This window comes from Vespa velutina, chromosome 23 (assembly GCF_912470025.1).
Source record: "Vespa velutina chromosome 23, iVesVel2.1, whole genome shotgun sequence".
NCBI lineage: Eukaryota > Metazoa > Arthropoda > Insecta > Hymenoptera > Vespidae > Vespa > Vespa velutina.
Window position 1 is genome coordinate 985,001 of NC_062210.1, and position 17,549 is coordinate 1,002,549.

The window sequence follows — 17,549 nt, forward strand, 5'->3', positions numbered from 1 at the left end:
CGATTGTAATGGCGTCGACGTTGTCGGTAAATGCGACATTGGGCTTTCCAACGTCGAATTCCAATGGCTCCTTTCGGTACCATCACCTCCATCGTCCGAGACGATCGATATATCAGCTATTATTCCGCTTTCTGTAAACGATATTTATCAAGAATATAGATCTCTCATAAATCAAAAAAATATATATTTATATATAATATTACATGGTATTATCTAGACGATGATAATCATCATAGAGAAAGGGTTAATATGTACACACTTACCGACGCTGCACTGACTATTCAAAGTAGTGCTTCGATGATGAGGTCGAGGACTGGTATCCAAACCGAGATTATGGGTGGTTGGTGGTCCACTGCTACCACCGCTACTCGAGGATGAACTTACTGAAATGACACTATGTGGTCTTCTACTGCAACGTCCAGAATCCTCTGACATCGAGACCGCTATCGAGTTTCTAAATCTGGGTGCTGATCCAACAAACGAAAAAGGGAAATAGAAAAATAAATCAAAGAAAAGAAATGAAAAGATAAGAGAAGGAAAGAAAAAAAGAAATATCCTTTTGATATTACAAAGGAAACATTACTTTCATAGGAAATTATTTTTAAGTGTTTCGATTGGGGGAAAAAAAAAACAAGAGAGACAAATTGACACTTTTTTTGATTGTTAATCGAAAAAACGTTCCTTACTTTTTGATAGTTGAGCTACGCTGATCGAACGATCGTTTATTTGATTAGCGCTAGGCCTAATGTCCAAACAAGGTTTATTTCCTATGCCCATGCTCGACATCTCCGCCAGGCGCACTTCTAAAAAAAGTCAAATAACAATAAACGTCAGAGGGCATCGTTCGTATTTTACAATTCAGAGAAATCTAAATGCGGATTGTCACCTCTGTTTCGAAGCGCCTGCTTCCAAAGAAGATTGCTCAATTCCTCGGTCCAAGCTTTTTTTATCTCCTCGCTTGCACATTGCAACGTGTAAGTATCTCCGGGCTTCCTCTTGCGGAACCAAATCTCGAATTTAGTTGGTGAATCCGCGATAACAGCGGTTAAACCTATATCCGTCGTTTTGATGCTGTGCTTGTAGATGTATATATCAAGGTTCTGTCATGGAAAATTATACAATTATTTATATGGATAAATATATATATATATATATATATATATATATATATACAAATTTGATATAAAGGATTAACAAGAAGTAATTCGTAATATTTTCAATATGTTATTTATTCATTCATTTACTTATTTATTTATTTATTATTTTGTTCTTTTTTTTTTTCATACCTTTCTATCGGGAAATCTTCTAGCTTTGCTGAAAAGTATTAGATCCTCGAAGAGGAAAACTTGACGAAGACACTTCTTTCCTTTGCCTTGCCAAACCAAGAATTCATTTTGCCGTAATAACCTGCCTTGCTCTTTTACGTTTACCTATCGAAAATCGATCGTATAAATTTAATACAAGAGATTAAACGAAAGGATAAATCTTTTATTTCTTTTTCTATTTTTTTTCTCTCTTTTTTTTTCTCTTTTTTTTTTTTTTTGAATTCCTTCTAACATTCAACGTACATCGCAATCTCGGAGGGAGTCCATAGCCAGGAGGTCATTTCCATGCCTAAGTTGGAACCGTACCATCTGTTCTGCAGCCCTTAAATCAGCTTCCCCCTCTACTACCGGTTTAACGCCATCCTCTTTTTCTTCTTTCTCATCTTTACCAGACATTTGTTCGGATAGATCCGTCCCTGCCTTTACCAATTGTTGAAGCAACAATGCATATTTTCCCATACGTTGGACGGGCTTTAATAGATAACTCGCAAGATCCATTTTATCTCCTAGTTCCATTTGTTTTTGTTTGAAAAACGTCGTACCGTATTCGGCCATTAACGAGTCCGAATTTGGTTTGTTCTTGTTATATAGAGCATAGAGATAAAATTTCTTTTCCTAAATAACAAAAAAGGATCTCCATTATTTTACTATAGATAGAATTTTTTTAACAAATTTTATTTTACTTCTTATTCTTATTTATTCTTAATTCTTCTTTTATCTTTATTTCTTCTCGTTCTCATTTGTTCTGAATCTTTTTATTTTTTTTTATACTTATACTCACTTATTCTTACTTTTTTTTCTTTTTTTTTTTTTTTTCTTTTTTTTTTGTTAGAAAAATATCTTCTCCTCTTTCCCTTTTTTTTTCTTTTTTATCGTCGAATTATATTTTTACAAAGAGAAAGAAGATACTTACGTGTCTTAGGAAACATTGTCCCACGAGCATTGGCGATTGTTCACATTGTTCTAATTCCCGTAGAAAATGTTGACTATGAAATTCATAGATCTTCTCAACATTACCAAAGATCACATTTCTTTGACCTCTCAATGCCTGAGGTATATCCTCTCGCACCAATTCAGGTATGTAATTCTTCAATGGCCGGACACATACATACACACAAAAAAAAAGAAAAAAAAAAAAAAGAAAAAGAAATGAATATGGTTTTAAGAATGAGGATTGATATAATAAAAAAAAAAAAAGGTTAACAATTATATATATTTATGTTATTTTTGTAATAATTATACCTCTATTATATACTCCAACGACTTCACGTAGTCTCGTTCGGTTTGTATCATCTCTCTCATTATAAGTAGTATCGTTCTGCAAGGTGAAATTCTTTATTAAGGACGTCGTCAACGTAATGGCTCGTTATGACCGCGCGTAATTGAAATTGCGGTTGAAAGAAATTACTAGAATGGATATCTCATACGTTGATGAATTCGTGGAAAATAAGAGAAAGTTCAAAAAAAAAAAAATTCATCAGCGTAGGGATCAAAGTTTATATATATATATATATTCTTTTTCTTTCTTTCTTTTTCTTTTTTTTTTTTTACAACCTCTTCAATTTCTTCCTTAATGTACAGATACATTGTAAATGATCGACTGTACAAATGACTTGTATTTTGTCAAAGTTGATGTAACAGACGTAAGAAGAAAAAATTAAAAAAGAAAAAAAGAAAAATGATTTGTATAAGGAGAATGACGGAAGAATATAATCGTACTTTTTTGCTTTCATTCCGGGTGCTATACTAGCCGCCCTATGAAGGTGCGAATTAACAGGAGGTTTGACCAATCTTCGTGGCGCTGGACTTCTCGGTGGTGTTCTTGGTGGAGAACAATCGAGAAGTTGTTCGGCACTTTCCCAAAGTTCCGCTATATTGTCCAATACCGGCCGACCTCCGCTTCCACCGGATCCAACACTTTCCATCGGACATGCGTAAGATGCGGTGCTATCGCTATCGTCCCATGAAGTCCCTAAAAATGATCATCCTTCTATCAATATATATATATATATATATATATATATATATATACATGTGTGCGTGTGTCATTAAAAGAAATTAATTAATATGATATACGAAAACGAATAACGAAGGATCGATTATTTTTAATCCCAATTTTTTCTTTTCTTTTTCTTCCTTTTTTCTTTTTTCTTTTTTTTTTTTTTTTTTATTAACAAAATTCAACTATCTTTTTTCTTTTATTTTCTTTTTTTTTTTATGAGTAATACCAAGTATAAATCGATATCAGAAATATTGACGATAACAATTTTTTTGTTTTTTTTTAATGTTATCGAATATATTTTTTCTTATTAATGAAAAATTCATGTGTGACGTGAAATAATAAATATTGGAAAGTTTGATATATTATCGTATGACGTTTGATCGATGATCACGAATATTAAACGCAGTGGCAAATGTTTTATTCGTTATTCAAATTTTTATTCAGATATTTTGATAAAAATTTTTTTATACGGTAAAAAAAAAAGAAAAGAAAAATAATAATAGTAATAACATTTTGATAATCTTTACTAGTTTTATATTTTTATATTCCTACGAAACTTCTATATTTTTTATTTAAGTAACACTTCAATTTTCTTTTCAATTCATTTTTCTCAATTCTTCTTTCATTTATCATTTCAAACTTTCAGGACAGTTTTAAACGATGATCTTAATTATTATACGAAAAATTGTCAAAAATATTCATAATGAAAAAAGAAATACAAATAAATAAATAAATAAATAAATAAAAATGAATAAATAAAAGAAAAATAAATAAATAAATTAGAACTTACTCTTCGTCAAACTATCGTCCCACGATGTCGAAGAATCCGAAGTGGCAAAGGATCTTCTTCTAGCTGGCGAGCCAGGTGCCGAAGAAGTCCTAGCAATTTCAAGAGCTTCCGCACACTTATTCCTAGCTATGCGACATTGTTCAAGAAGTATCTCGTTACCGAGCTTTTCAGCGAGCGCCATCATCTCGTTGAAATGTTCCGGTGGGAGTGGTGGCCTCGCCATTAGAAATTGTTGGGATCTCCTTTCGGCGGCCACGCGAGCCTCCTGCGCCCACTCGTAAGCACGGTCCTGCAATAGACAACATCTCGACGTATCCTCGAGATACTCGCGTCGATCCTCCAACCTGGAACCAAATCCTCGAAGATGTTGTTTCAAGGATCGAGCGAGTTCACGAAGTCCGCTCGCACTCGCCGCCTCTGCGAGGTCGCTTCCCTTGTCGATATGTCTCTGTAAATTTCAAAAAGATAAAAATAAATAAATAAGAACAAAAGAAAAATCGAACAGAAAATTTTTTTAATTAAAATCAAATAAAAGATAAAAGAGATAATTAAATTAATTTTGATAAATGATATCGCAAATGATATTTGATATCACGTTTTTATATTCATTCAATCTTTTCTTTTCTTCTTTTTTTTTTTTTTTTTTAATCATTTTATGAGAATTCAACGTTGTTAATCGATCTTTTTTATTTCCTTAAAAAAAAAAAAAAAAAAAAAAAAGAAATTAAATATTCAATTGAGATAATGATAATCACCTTAACGAAATATTTAGTTTGCCGATGAAAAACGCGATGGATGATTTTCATATAGCGCCTTTCGGTTTCTATATATATATATATATATATATGGAAGAGGCCCCCCTGCCGTGCTTGCACATAGCAGAAGCATTCCGCCCTCTCGACAGGGAGAGGCCATAAATCGACATATGGAAGTAAATAACGTCATGGGAAGGAAAGGGAAGGGAAGGGAAGGGAAGGGAAGGAAGGAAGGAAAGAAAGAAGGAACGATAGGGAAGAAAGGGAAAAAGAAATGAAGGAGAAAGGAGGATGGTGGATGAACGATGGAGGAAGGGATGAAGGAGGGGTGGAGCAGGAGGGGGCAGTCGTGGTTTATCCGTACAACGTATAGACATCATTGTCGAGAAAGGCACGTAGGAGGGCGGGACATATAAGAACGTTTACAGAAAACATATCGTAGAGCCTTTCCATATATATATATATATATATGTGTATGTATATATACATGTATGTATGTATGTATGTATGTATATTCACGGTGCGTGCTTGCGCGAGCGTGAAATCCTCTTGGCCACGGACGAGTAGTAGTATTCTATCCTGAATTCAGAGATCCAGAACGTGAACAATTTCGATTGAGTATCCGTGACGAAATAAGAGTGGTATATATGTATATCTTTTCTCATAAAATAGATACGCTCGATCGATTGTCTTCATGTTTTCAAAACAATCATGGTAGAGCGAATGGGTGAGAGAGAGAGAGAGAGAGAAAGAGAGAGAAAGAAATTTTACATACAGAAGGTAGTATGTATGTAGTTTAATATATATATATATATAGAATTTTATTTAAAAGATTTTTTTTCTTTATAAATTATTATATTAATCGGAAAAAAATTTGATAGAATTGTTCGTCAATATAATTGTTCTTATAGTTTGACATATAATAATGATATTCTCTATTCGAATTTTAATTGAATATTTTCCTTCAACTTTTATAATTTGCAGAATCATATAATATGCATAATTTATGTTTAAAAAAAATAAAAAGAAGAAAAAAGTAATATGCAAAATTGCAATTTATTTTTTCTTTTATTATTATTCCCATAAAAATACATTTAATATAAATATGTAATCGCATATTAGAATATTAACTAACTTGTGATATGAAATTCTTTACACACGGAGATATTAACTTTTTTTTGGCGGATAATTTATGCAACAATTATGTTAATGAATTTAAATTTTATTTGAATGAAAAAAAAAAATATGTAAAGGAGTGTTGCCAAATATTTATCGAATGTTTAAAATTTATCTCGTTACTTTATTATTATTATTATTATTGTTACTATTATTATTTTCTATTTTTTTTTTAATTGTTATCGATAAAATATGTAGTAGTATGTAGCACAAAAAATATATATTTTTTTTTTTTTTTATATACAAGATGGCAGGATTTGGTAAAGAGAAAGAAAAAAACAGAAAAATATAATGAAAACCATAATTTAATATAATATATTTAGTCAATAAAAAAAAAAAAAAAAAAAAAAAAAAAAGTAATAAAAGTAAATATCAATAGAAATATTATAAATACAAATTATTAATATATAGACAATTTTGAATGATTAAAATAAAATAAAAGAAAACAAAACAAAACAAAACAAAATAAAATAAAATATCATCAGTCATTTACGACGTTTAAAATTCATCTCGTTTGTAATGTTTGCATAGACAGAAGGAAGCTCGATTAAAATCTAAATAAAATTACATTCGTTCGTACAATGCACGTACTTTCTTTTTTGTATAATCCCGTCGTTTATTCTTCACCAAGTCCCATTTACCGGATCGATTCGAGTACATCTTTCGTATTTGTCTTTTCTACGTGTAAGTAAGTACGTGACACGTTCTCTCTTTCTCTTTTTTTTTCTCTCTCTGTCTCTTTCTCCCTAGGTTTTACTGATTTAAGCCTTAAGAAATAAGTATGTAAGTACTTCTTTCCTCTTTTCACCGTAAAGCCCGAGGGAGGTATGTAAGTAGCGATTGTAGTTAGGCCACGTGCCAAGTTACATTTCTCTTTTCGTTATTGGAATGTTTCATCGACCAATTATATGTAATTACGTTCTTTAATTAACGCGATATGAAAGATCTTAACCTCTATCCGTTTCACGTCTAATTCATACTTGAATAAAAAAAACAAAAAAAAAAATATATATATATATATACGTTATTGATAAAAAAAAAAAAGGAAACAATAAAACAAACATAAAATAAAATAATTATTTTTGACATTTCATATTTAAATTTAATCATTAAAAATATATTGCAAATTTAATTATTTAATACGTACAATTAATAATCTTTTGAATTTTTGCAAAAGAATTATTTTTATCAATACTATATCCGATCTCGAACTTTTCATTATAATATATATATATATATATTTATATATATGCATGTACATACATACGTCAAATCGGTCATCGAAAAAAATAATCGTTCGTGAAATGAATTATCAATGGTTACGGGGTGACTTACGAGAAAAGTGATCTATTTTTCTGAATTAAAATTTTCATTGAAATGAGAATTGGAATTGGAAATTGGAATTGAGATTGGGGTTGCTGTCGAGAGGGAGGACTAAGGGATGACGAGGAGGGGGATGACATCCCTTTTTCTCTGAAGACAAACTATGCATTTCCATCGAACCGATTATTAAATTCAATACGTACATACATACAATACAACTTACGATAAATCAACGTTAACGTACGAATTGATAAATTCAATCATTCACACATATAATTCTTTTTTTCGATAGTATTGACGTACGTATTATTAAAACTTTCGATCTAGTTAACGTTTTATTATATTGTTTGATAATAATTGTATTTTCATTGTACATACAATAAAATTATCTTAGTATAGGAACGTTTGATTAAGTGGAATATGTCGATCAAAGTTTTCAGCTCGTTCTCGGTAATCGTTAAAACGATTTATTTTGCAACGTCAGGATATAAATAGTATAATAGTCGTGGATTTGAGCCAAAAGATTCGTTGAAAAAAAACAAAAAAAAACAAAAAAAAAAACAAAAGAAAGAAAAGAGACTCCAGCAATCTCCAGACGATACATAACATTTAACAAATCGAAATCTTTGTTTTCTTTTGTTCACGATGATTTATACAATGTGTAATTATTTATCGTTCGATACAACGATATTTACAATGAAGTAACGAATCATTCTGACTTTTAACACGCCATTATGGAAATGGAAGATCTTAAAAGATAAAAGTATAAATCTTTGGCGTGAGACAGATAGACAGAAAGAGAAAGAGAGAGAGAGAGAGAAAGAGAGAGAGAGATAGATAGTTAATTTCCTAGACTGTAATTAATCGTCAATGATTTTATCAGAGACGAATAATCGTAATTATCGTTATCTTTATCACTGACACAAACGCAATATAAATAAGAAGAGATTTTTCGAAGATTATTAACCGATCTAATTTTCCTCTGATACTCGTCCATCTTGCGGGAAATAGATTTTCAAATTTATAGCGATGAAATTTTCATTTAGATGGGGTATAGGTTAGATTAATAAAAATGTTCATAAACAAGAGAACACGTCATAGATCGATAAGTTGTTAATTAAACGTTAATCGAATCGCGTTCGTTATCGAACGTTCTTTTTTCCATCTTGGTGTGGCAACATTTTCTTCTTTTTCTACTTTTGTGTGTTTCTTCTTTTTGTCTTTCTTTTTTTGCTTTTTTTTATTTTTCTTTTTTTTTCTTTTTTTTTTTTTTTATTCCTTTTTTTTCCTTGCTTCGAAAGACCGGTCGCGCGTGTACGACCGGTATTGGTGGCAAACACTTTCCTGAATATTTAACGATCATCAAGAACGACGAGGATAGAAGGACGACGATGATTGGTCGGTTGGTTGGTTAGTTGATTGGTTGGTTGTGTTAGAAAACTGGTATAATACATTTTGTTCGATTCTAAATGGTTTTTCCCGGTTGGACTGGATCAAGTGAGGATAGACGAAGAACCATCTAGACTTTCCTATTATCGACGATTAAAGACACCGCGATAAGTTTTACGTTTTACTCGTGCGACAGGTTGTCGAGCACATTGGAATGTCTTGCAAGCACACAAGTTCCGTATAGTTTATATTTTATTATTATTATTATTATTATTATTATTATTATTATTATTGTTATTATTATTATTATTATTATGAGGTTGATCGTTTGGAATGGAAGTCAGGTGAATAAACGATCGAAATATGTAAAGGAAGCTTTCGACGTAAAATATTTGTCCTTGATATTTTCTTTGATATTTTTATTTATTTATTTCTTTTTTCTTCTTTCTCATTATTTTGTGCATTTCTTGAAAATTATTATTATTATTATTATTATTGTTGTTGTTGTTGTTGTTGTTGTTGTTGTTGTTGTTGTTGTTGTTATTTACCATTATTATTGTGATTATTTACTTAGCTTTCTTTTTTTCAAAATTGTTTCTTTTCTTATTACGGATATATCTTTTTATATTATTATTAATATTATTATTATTATAGAATAATAATTATTTATATGATCATTATTATGACTTTATTATTATTATTATTATTATTATTATTATTATTATTATTTTTTATTTAATATCTATTATTTATTATTACTACAATATAATTAAATATTTTAAATAAGAAGAGATAGGTTAATAGTCGTTTTAATTGCCGCGAAGAACGCGGAGCAGCCGGTTTGATGTTAAATTCTTCTAACATCTATTTCCTTTGATATCTTTGTACTACATTCGAACTTCTTGCTCCGAAAAGATAAAGAAGCTGGTTTCTCTCGCAAATAGAATAATTCAAATCGATCGAGGGTACAATGATCGAGGAAACGTATTAACGAGGGTATCATTTCTCGGGAATATTTATCTCATAATAATTTTTCATTGAAATAAAATTAAAGAAAGTCAAATAGAAATAATATATTTTGTATTAAGGTATCTTATTTAGACGTTATCGTGATCTAACATACAACCAACATAGATCGAAGATCATTTAGGGATAATTTTTTATAACATACGAATTCATTCATTCGACTCGAGAAATAAAAACGGCGGAATAATCTGTTACGTCTAACATAAACACATAATCGATCGATTAAAAGTTGCGTTGTATACGTATATACATATATGTAATACGTAGAGACGAGTAGACGGTGGCCTTCTTTGACAAATACGATTTTTAATTGAAGAAACAAATCTGCAAGTCGTAAGGAATTTAAAAAAAAAAATAAAGAAAAAGAAAAGAGAGGGGGTGAGAAAGAGAGAGAGAGAGAGAGATAGAAAGAGAAATCCTTTTTGATATGAATTATGTGTCCGTGTTACATCGGCGTTTCGTTAAAATATAGAGGATCGTTAAACATCACGTTTAAATTGATCGTGACTCCGAAGCTCTCGAAGAAAAAATTACTCTCTCAAGCGGGTATTTTGTTATTAAGTCGTGAGATTTAATCGACTTATCATACATACATATATCGAACAAAATGAACGAAGAAAGTAATGTTTAAATGATACCTTAATTGAATAATCAATCGATATCAAGACGATTATATATCAAAATTATATATGTAAATAAAATTTTGAATATTAAAAAAATAATATTAAAAAAAAAAAAAAGAATAATAAAAATAATAGAAATCAAAAGTACCATGAAATATTTGAAATTAGTTCATTTAATGAATGAAAAGAAAAAAGAGAAAAAAATATATATATATATATACATATACATTTTTATATTTCTCATATAGCGAGTTTCAAAGGAACTTCGATTACATTCTAATGAGATTATAATGAATATGAGGACACAATATAGTTATTAGAATTTGAGAAAGATCCGAATGAAAGTCAATGTATAATTTCTTTGCTTTTCCTCTCGCCTCTCTGTTCACTTTCACTTTCCCTCATCTACGACGGTAGTTAGTTGTTCCTGCCGTTCATGTTGCCGTTGCCGTTGCCGTTGCCGTTGCCCGTTGTCGTTGCCGTTGCTTTTGATATTGCTGGCTGATGATGGTGAACTTCTTACAAGGCAACGACATGGCAGCGACAAACACGGATTGTAAAAAAAATTGTTCGCGAGGAAAACAGGTACTGGTAGCTCGTGAAATCTGTAGTCCTCGAAAGCACGTACGGTTAAGTGTCTCGAAAGATTGCATTCCAAGACCGCAAAGGTCGAATAAATCCTTTCCATCGTTTATCGTTCTCTACCCGACGGCTATGTAACTCTCTCTCTCTGTCTTTCTCTCTCTCTCTCTCTCTCTCTCTTGCTCTCTATCTGTCTCTCTCTCCCTCTCTCACTCTTTCTCTCTCTCTCTTGCTTTTGCTCTCCCACTCTTTCTTTTTCACTCTTGTATATCTAGCCCGAAGCTCGTCGCCGACGAAGATTCACTTTAATCGTTGCGAAACTTAACCGTACAGCCGTACACACACACACATACACGCACACATACACACACACACACACACACACACACACTCGTCGGGTTAGAAGACCTTTTAAGGCCGAACCTCGAAGAAATTCTGACGAGAAGTTGAAGAGGAGGGAGGAGGAAGGGAGAGAGGAGGAGAGGATTCCGTAGAAGGGAAAAAAGGGATACTTCGTTATGGAAAATATCGTGGGATGTAAAGGGGATTTTTAAATTAACAAGTTAAAAATATTAAATCTATTCGAGCGATAGATAATGAAACCTTTTTACGATATTAATCAGCCGTGATTTACTATCCCAAGTAAGATTGCGAGAGAGATCCCTTTTGTTATAATATAATATACTTTTTGACATTGAATATTCATTATGAGAGAAAAATATAATTGAGTTTGATAATTACGTTTTCCCATTGCATGGACCGAATGTGGTACATTTTTTCACATCAAACGAACCTCTTTATCTTTCTCTTTCTCTCTTTCTCTTTTTCTCTCTCTCTCTCTCTCTCTCTCTCTCTCTCTCTTTTTTGCTCTCGTTCGCTCGGTCGGTCGATCTTTTTAACAACATATTTAAAATGCATTTAATTTTAATTCATTACGATGCAAATCTTGTACGATCAAATATTACTCATTTTTACGTAAGTACAAACCTTGCTTTCTCTCTCTCTTTCTCTCTCTCTCTCTCTCTCTCTCTCATTCTTCTTCGTTAATTTTAATGATATATTTAAGATGCTATTAATCCTAATTTATTATAGTGAATCGATTTGTTAGAAAAGTATAATTAAATTGATCAATAAATTCTCTCGTACGATTAAATATTATCTATTTTCACGTGAGATAAATCTTTCTCTTTCTCTTTCTCTCTCTCTCTCTCTCTCTCTCTCTCTCTCTCTTTCTCTATTTCTTTCCTTCGTTAATTCTAACGACACATTTAAAATGCACATTTAATCTTAATACATTATGGTCTGTTAATAGGATACAATTAAAAAGAGATAAATAAATTATCTCAAACGAAATCCCGAATAATTTACAATTTTGAGGGGGAGACATTTAAGAATGGATTTCATTTTAATTCATTATAAAATAATAATATCGATATGGTATTAGAAAAATATAATCGTACTAATAGATTTCCTTCTGAATATCACTTTTGTATATAAAAATTATCTCATTTTCTTTCGTTCAACTAGCAAATTATTAATCCTTAATTCATTATTGTCGTAAATCGTACGATTAAAAAAAAAGAAATATATGTATATATAAACATAAATTAATTATCTCGTATATAATCCGAAGGTAAAATCTCTCTCTTTATATATATATATATATATATATATATATATGTATTTTAAAATGTTAATTTTAACGATATTAACGATACATTTAAAAATACATTTAACAATCCTAACGACGCTTATGGGGTGTTACGATGAAAGATGAAGACAAAAGATAATGAATATGTAAGAGAGCAAGCGTATTATAATTTGCTGCTTCTCTCTCTCTCTCTCTCTCTCTCTATCTCTCTTTCTCTTTCTCTCTCTCAGTCTTGTCTTTCGTCCCTTGTTTTAATTCTTTTATTTTTCGTTCTTTTCCTTTTCTTTTTTCTTTCTTTCTCTTTGACCTTGAGACTTAACGCTTAAGAAGGAAAAATTGTTTTTACGAGACCGGGATCATATGTTGAAACGTATATAAATCGTGATTTATGAACGGTTCGCAAGTGCGAAAGCGGATGCGAAGTAGGAAGATAGGAAGATGAGGAGAGTTCACCCTTCTCATTCTCTCTCTCTCTCTCTCTCTCTCTCTCTCTGTCTCTCTCCCCTTTAGCCTTCTCTTTCTCATGCTTCCTCTCTTTTACACTATGGGATGGCATGGCCATATCCGAGTTTCGTTCGTACTAGAGCCTGTTAGCTAGAAAGAGACTCTCTTTAACACATCGGACATTATTTATGTTCCTTAGCACGCAATGCAAGTGTCGTTTCGTACGTCGTACGTGTACCTTTATTACATATATCCTTCTCTTTCTCTCTTCCTTCATCTATATATTTATCTCTCTCTCTCTCTCTCTCTCTCTCTCTTTCTATATCTATTTATTTATTTATCTATCATCTTTCTTTCTCTTTATTTCTCTCTCTCTATCTCTTTCTTTCTTTCTTTCTTTCTTTCTTTCTTTCTTTCTTTCTTTCTTTCTTTCTTTCTTTCTTTCGTTTGGTATATACACTTAGAAAGAGATGAAAGAAAGGAAATAGAAGAAGGACGCGATGTGTTCGGAGAGAAAACATTAAACTTACACGGGCATCGATTACACACGATCGCGTGTTTAATCGATTCCTCGAACATATACGATCAAGTGATTCGAAAGATTGTACGGCCTATTGGATACTTTAGAAAGTTGTTTTATAAAATCGTTTGACTAATGAGAACGGTAACTTCTATTAGAAAAAAAAAGAAAGAACAAAAATGTATAAAAAATAAGTTTACTATTTTATAGAACGTTTTTATTGTCCACGACGAGATTCATTGTTAACTTCTTTCATTTTTTTTTCTTTTTTTTTTTTATTTTCTTTTTTACAAACATAATACATATTAAGTGCAAGCTCAAAGAGTTAACAATTTTTTTTCGATTCCAAAATAATAATAAGAATAAGAATAATAATATTATAAACAATAAAAAGATAAATATATATATATATATATTTATAAATCAATTATAATACACAATATAAATATATTTTCTCGCTTTAGTCGTTCATTGCATATATAATATTATATATGCAATATACTTTTACAAATTTATTATATATTCAGAAATGTTAAAATAAAAATAATTGTAAGATATTATAATATTATTCTATAATATAAAAGTTACTTTATAATATAAATTTATAATCATCGTCGTGTGAGGGCTCGTGTTTTATGGGACCCGAAACGATCGTCTTCATTGCCTCTGCATAAGTGCCCCACTGTTATTATGTATATATCATATGAGCATATTTTATTAGAAATTACTAATATGTCACTTTTTACGAGTATCCTTTTAAAGTATCACATTCCCATTGATATTTTATTAATCACGGGACATATTGTATGTAAACAAATATCTTGTTCATCGAACAAAGTAATTTTCCAAAATTTACAAAATGCATTTCGTAAATTTTTACTATTATATTTATTTTAATTCTAATTGAATAATTTTCTTTATTTTAAAATCTAAACTTTCTTTATTAATTTTAATTTAAATCGTTTGTGTTTATGCGTGCGTGCGTGGGTGTCTCTCTCTCTTTCTCTATGTGTGTGTGTGCGTGTGATTTGTTTTTTTACGACACGATATAATTTATAACGATGATAATATTATAATATTAAATTTCTTACAGTTTTAATGAACTGAGACTTTCACTAAAAGAGAAGAGTACTATCTTAGAAACATTCCTATTATCTATGATGATTCGCTATAATTTATACTATTTTATTTCTTTCATATAAATACATATGCATACATATAAATCGTCCGAATCTCTTATTTTCTTTTTTTTTTTATATTTCATTATTATTTCTATATCGTAATAATATTACGAGTGATCAGTCAGAAATATATCAAGTTTATATAATGAAAGATCAACTTTTTTTATCTCGAAAAATAAAATAAATTGATAAAAAGAATATTTCGTATTTTAATAGTCTTACAACGTAATAAAATTTATAATATTATTTTTTATAATGAATGAAATTTGTTTATATATATTTGTTTATATAAAACGATATATTATCAGACACCCAACGTGACTTTTACTTAAGAAAAAAAAAAAAAAGAAGAAAAAAAATTTTAAAATAAGTAAAAGAAAAAGGGGGAGGAAGAGAGAGAGAAAGAGAGGAACGAATATTCTCGTTTTATTTCTCGCTAGAAAATTTCCGTACGTAAAACCGCGAACAATAATCAGCAACGGACTCTGTGGTCCATACTGCCTCTTTCATTGCGACCCTCGGAAATGTCTACTATTCATGACGAAACGTAGAATACCACAATGCCCATTTTGGCGGCGCGATGTGACATAAAAGGTCTCCCGCATCTGTCGTTCGACCGAGCTGTGTGTTCAATGTTCAGAGAAAGAGAGAGAAAGAGGGGAAGAAAAATAGATAAAAAGAGAAAAAGAGAAAGAGAGAGAGAGAGAGAGAGAGAGAGAGAGTACAATGTTGTTTGTAAGTCGAAAAACTTCGGGGCGTCCAACGTTACGTTTCATTTAATGCGAGAATTTATAGTCATCGGTTGGAAACTATTTTTTTGTGAAAAAAGAACAAATTCATTTCTAAGACTGCAAAAGACAATCTAACAATGAGTTTAAGAATGTTACCTTTTATCTCTTCATTATTATCATTATTATTAATATCATTTTTTAATTTTTTATTTTTCCACGGAGAGATAGATAGATAGATTAGATAGAGGGAGAGAAAGAGAACGTGATTATCTCGCTGACGAATATTTCTAAGTATTTACGAAATCCGATCCGAATGTAAAAGAGTCGAATGAGTTAACCAGGTGCAACGCGACAAATCCAGTGATAGTTTACGTCAAGGAAACTCGAGTATAGTAACGGGTTCAGATTGATTTTCATGGTGTGGTCTTTCATCGAAAGGAATATATATATATATATATATATATATATATATATATATATATATATATATAAGCAATGCCAAGACCCCAGCCATGTGTTCTCTTGGTTGCTTTTATGACGAGAAGAGTACCATCACGTTTGAATACTACTATTGGAAAATCAAACGTATGCATGTACTATAGTACTTAACTATATATACGTGGTATTTACTAGGTAACGATTAAACCTTGAAAGAAGGGCTAGCTGTAATTCATATCCATTTGCACCCATATAATTTATATCGTCGTCTCGCTACGCACTTAACTACAAGAGTCTATGAAAGAAGAAAGAAAAGAATTTCCTAGGTGGAGGAGAAAAGGGGGAGAAGGAGGAAGAGGTGGAGGAGAAGGAGTGGAGGGTGCACGAACCCTTGATTTTTTTTATAGGTAACAACTCGACGTATATTTTGTTTCGTTTCTTTTATTTTTTTTTCTTTTTTCTATGGTTTATTTACCAAGCTTACAATTAGTTAACAAGCTGGTACGTAAATCATTTATGAGTTTTGCGATCGTAACACTCGAAGAAATTTGAAATAGCAAATGCATGATCGTAAGAGGATATATTAGAAATAAGAATTATATTAATCATTAAATTGCATGATTCTTTTTCTTTATTTTTTTAGTACTTTTTTTTTCTTTTGTGGGGTTTTTTTTTTCTTCTTTTCTTTTCTTTTCTTCTTTAATCCGTCTTGATGAAAATAATATCATATCGAGTATTAAATGTTAATGAAGAAATACGTCGTTATAATAAATTTTTATCATTATTTCAAATGAAAAAAATTGTTAATATCAAACGCGTATAAAATTATGCATCATATTGTATTATAATTCCATCGAAAAATTTCTTTTGTTTCAAGGGGGAAAAAAAATATTATACCAATATATCAACTATTAAATATATGAAATATTAAAACAGCAATAGATCATTATAATGAATGAAAAATGAAAATATTAAACGCATGTAAATATAAAGCATCGATTTATTACAATTTTATTTCCCAAGAAAATGAATTTAATGATTAATGAAAATAATTTATTCTGTAATAATTCATAGTCAGGAAACTACTTCTGATATATAAAAAAAAGAATAGAATAATAGCCACTGCAAATATTTAAATAATCGTTGAAGATGAAAAGGGACGACAACTTTAGACATTTTTTTTTTTTTTTATCTAATACACTTTCTTAAATGAATAACTTTAATAACATTATCGCGTCCCATATGTTCATAATCATTTTAGATTTTCAACGGATAGGATTAATAATTGGAACGTTAAGAACAAGATACGACTTTCCACGATATAATGATCTATAATAAAATTTTAACGGCAGCATCACGATATCGTGCGTGCGTGCCAATGTTACCTCGTTTATTCATTTAATAGCCGATGTTTAATTATGAGATACGCGATAAATTCAACTTAACAGAGTTTCCTACTTTCTTACGTTCTAATTTCAACGAGACAATTCAGTTCGTATTATATAAAAAACAAAAAAAAAAAAACAAAAAAAAAACAAAAAAGAAAGAAAAAAGAAGAATTTATCTCAATCGGCACGTATTCGCATGATTAAA

The 17,549-nt window shown here is 30.4% G+C and overlaps 1 protein-coding gene across 2 annotated transcripts in view; it reads right to left on the bottom strand.

Moving 5' to 3' along the window:
• The window catches only part of LOC124956711, a 338,980-nt gene that overhangs the window by 4,208 nt on the left and 317,223 nt on the right, over positions 1–17,549 (bottom strand). For both annotated transcript variants that reach the window (XM_047512882.1, XM_047512883.1), the window contains exons 14-23: positions 4,118–4,565; positions 3,045–3,297; positions 2,568–2,643; positions 2,239–2,412; positions 1,569–1,940; positions 1,287–1,430; positions 887–1,100; positions 687–803; positions 264–467; positions 1–131 (exon numbers count right to left, since the gene is read on the bottom strand). The exon at positions 1–131 is cut by the window's left edge and continues 4,208 nt beyond it. In XM_047512882.1, coding sequence (XP_047368838.1) covers positions 1–131; positions 264–467; positions 687–803; positions 887–1,100; positions 1,287–1,430; positions 1,569–1,940; positions 2,239–2,412; positions 2,568–2,643; positions 3,045–3,297; positions 4,118–4,565 — 2,133 coding nt within the window. The remainder of the gene's footprint in view (positions 132–263; positions 468–686; positions 804–886; positions 1,101–1,286; positions 1,431–1,568; positions 1,941–2,238; positions 2,413–2,567; positions 2,644–3,044; positions 3,298–4,117; positions 4,566–17,549) is intronic.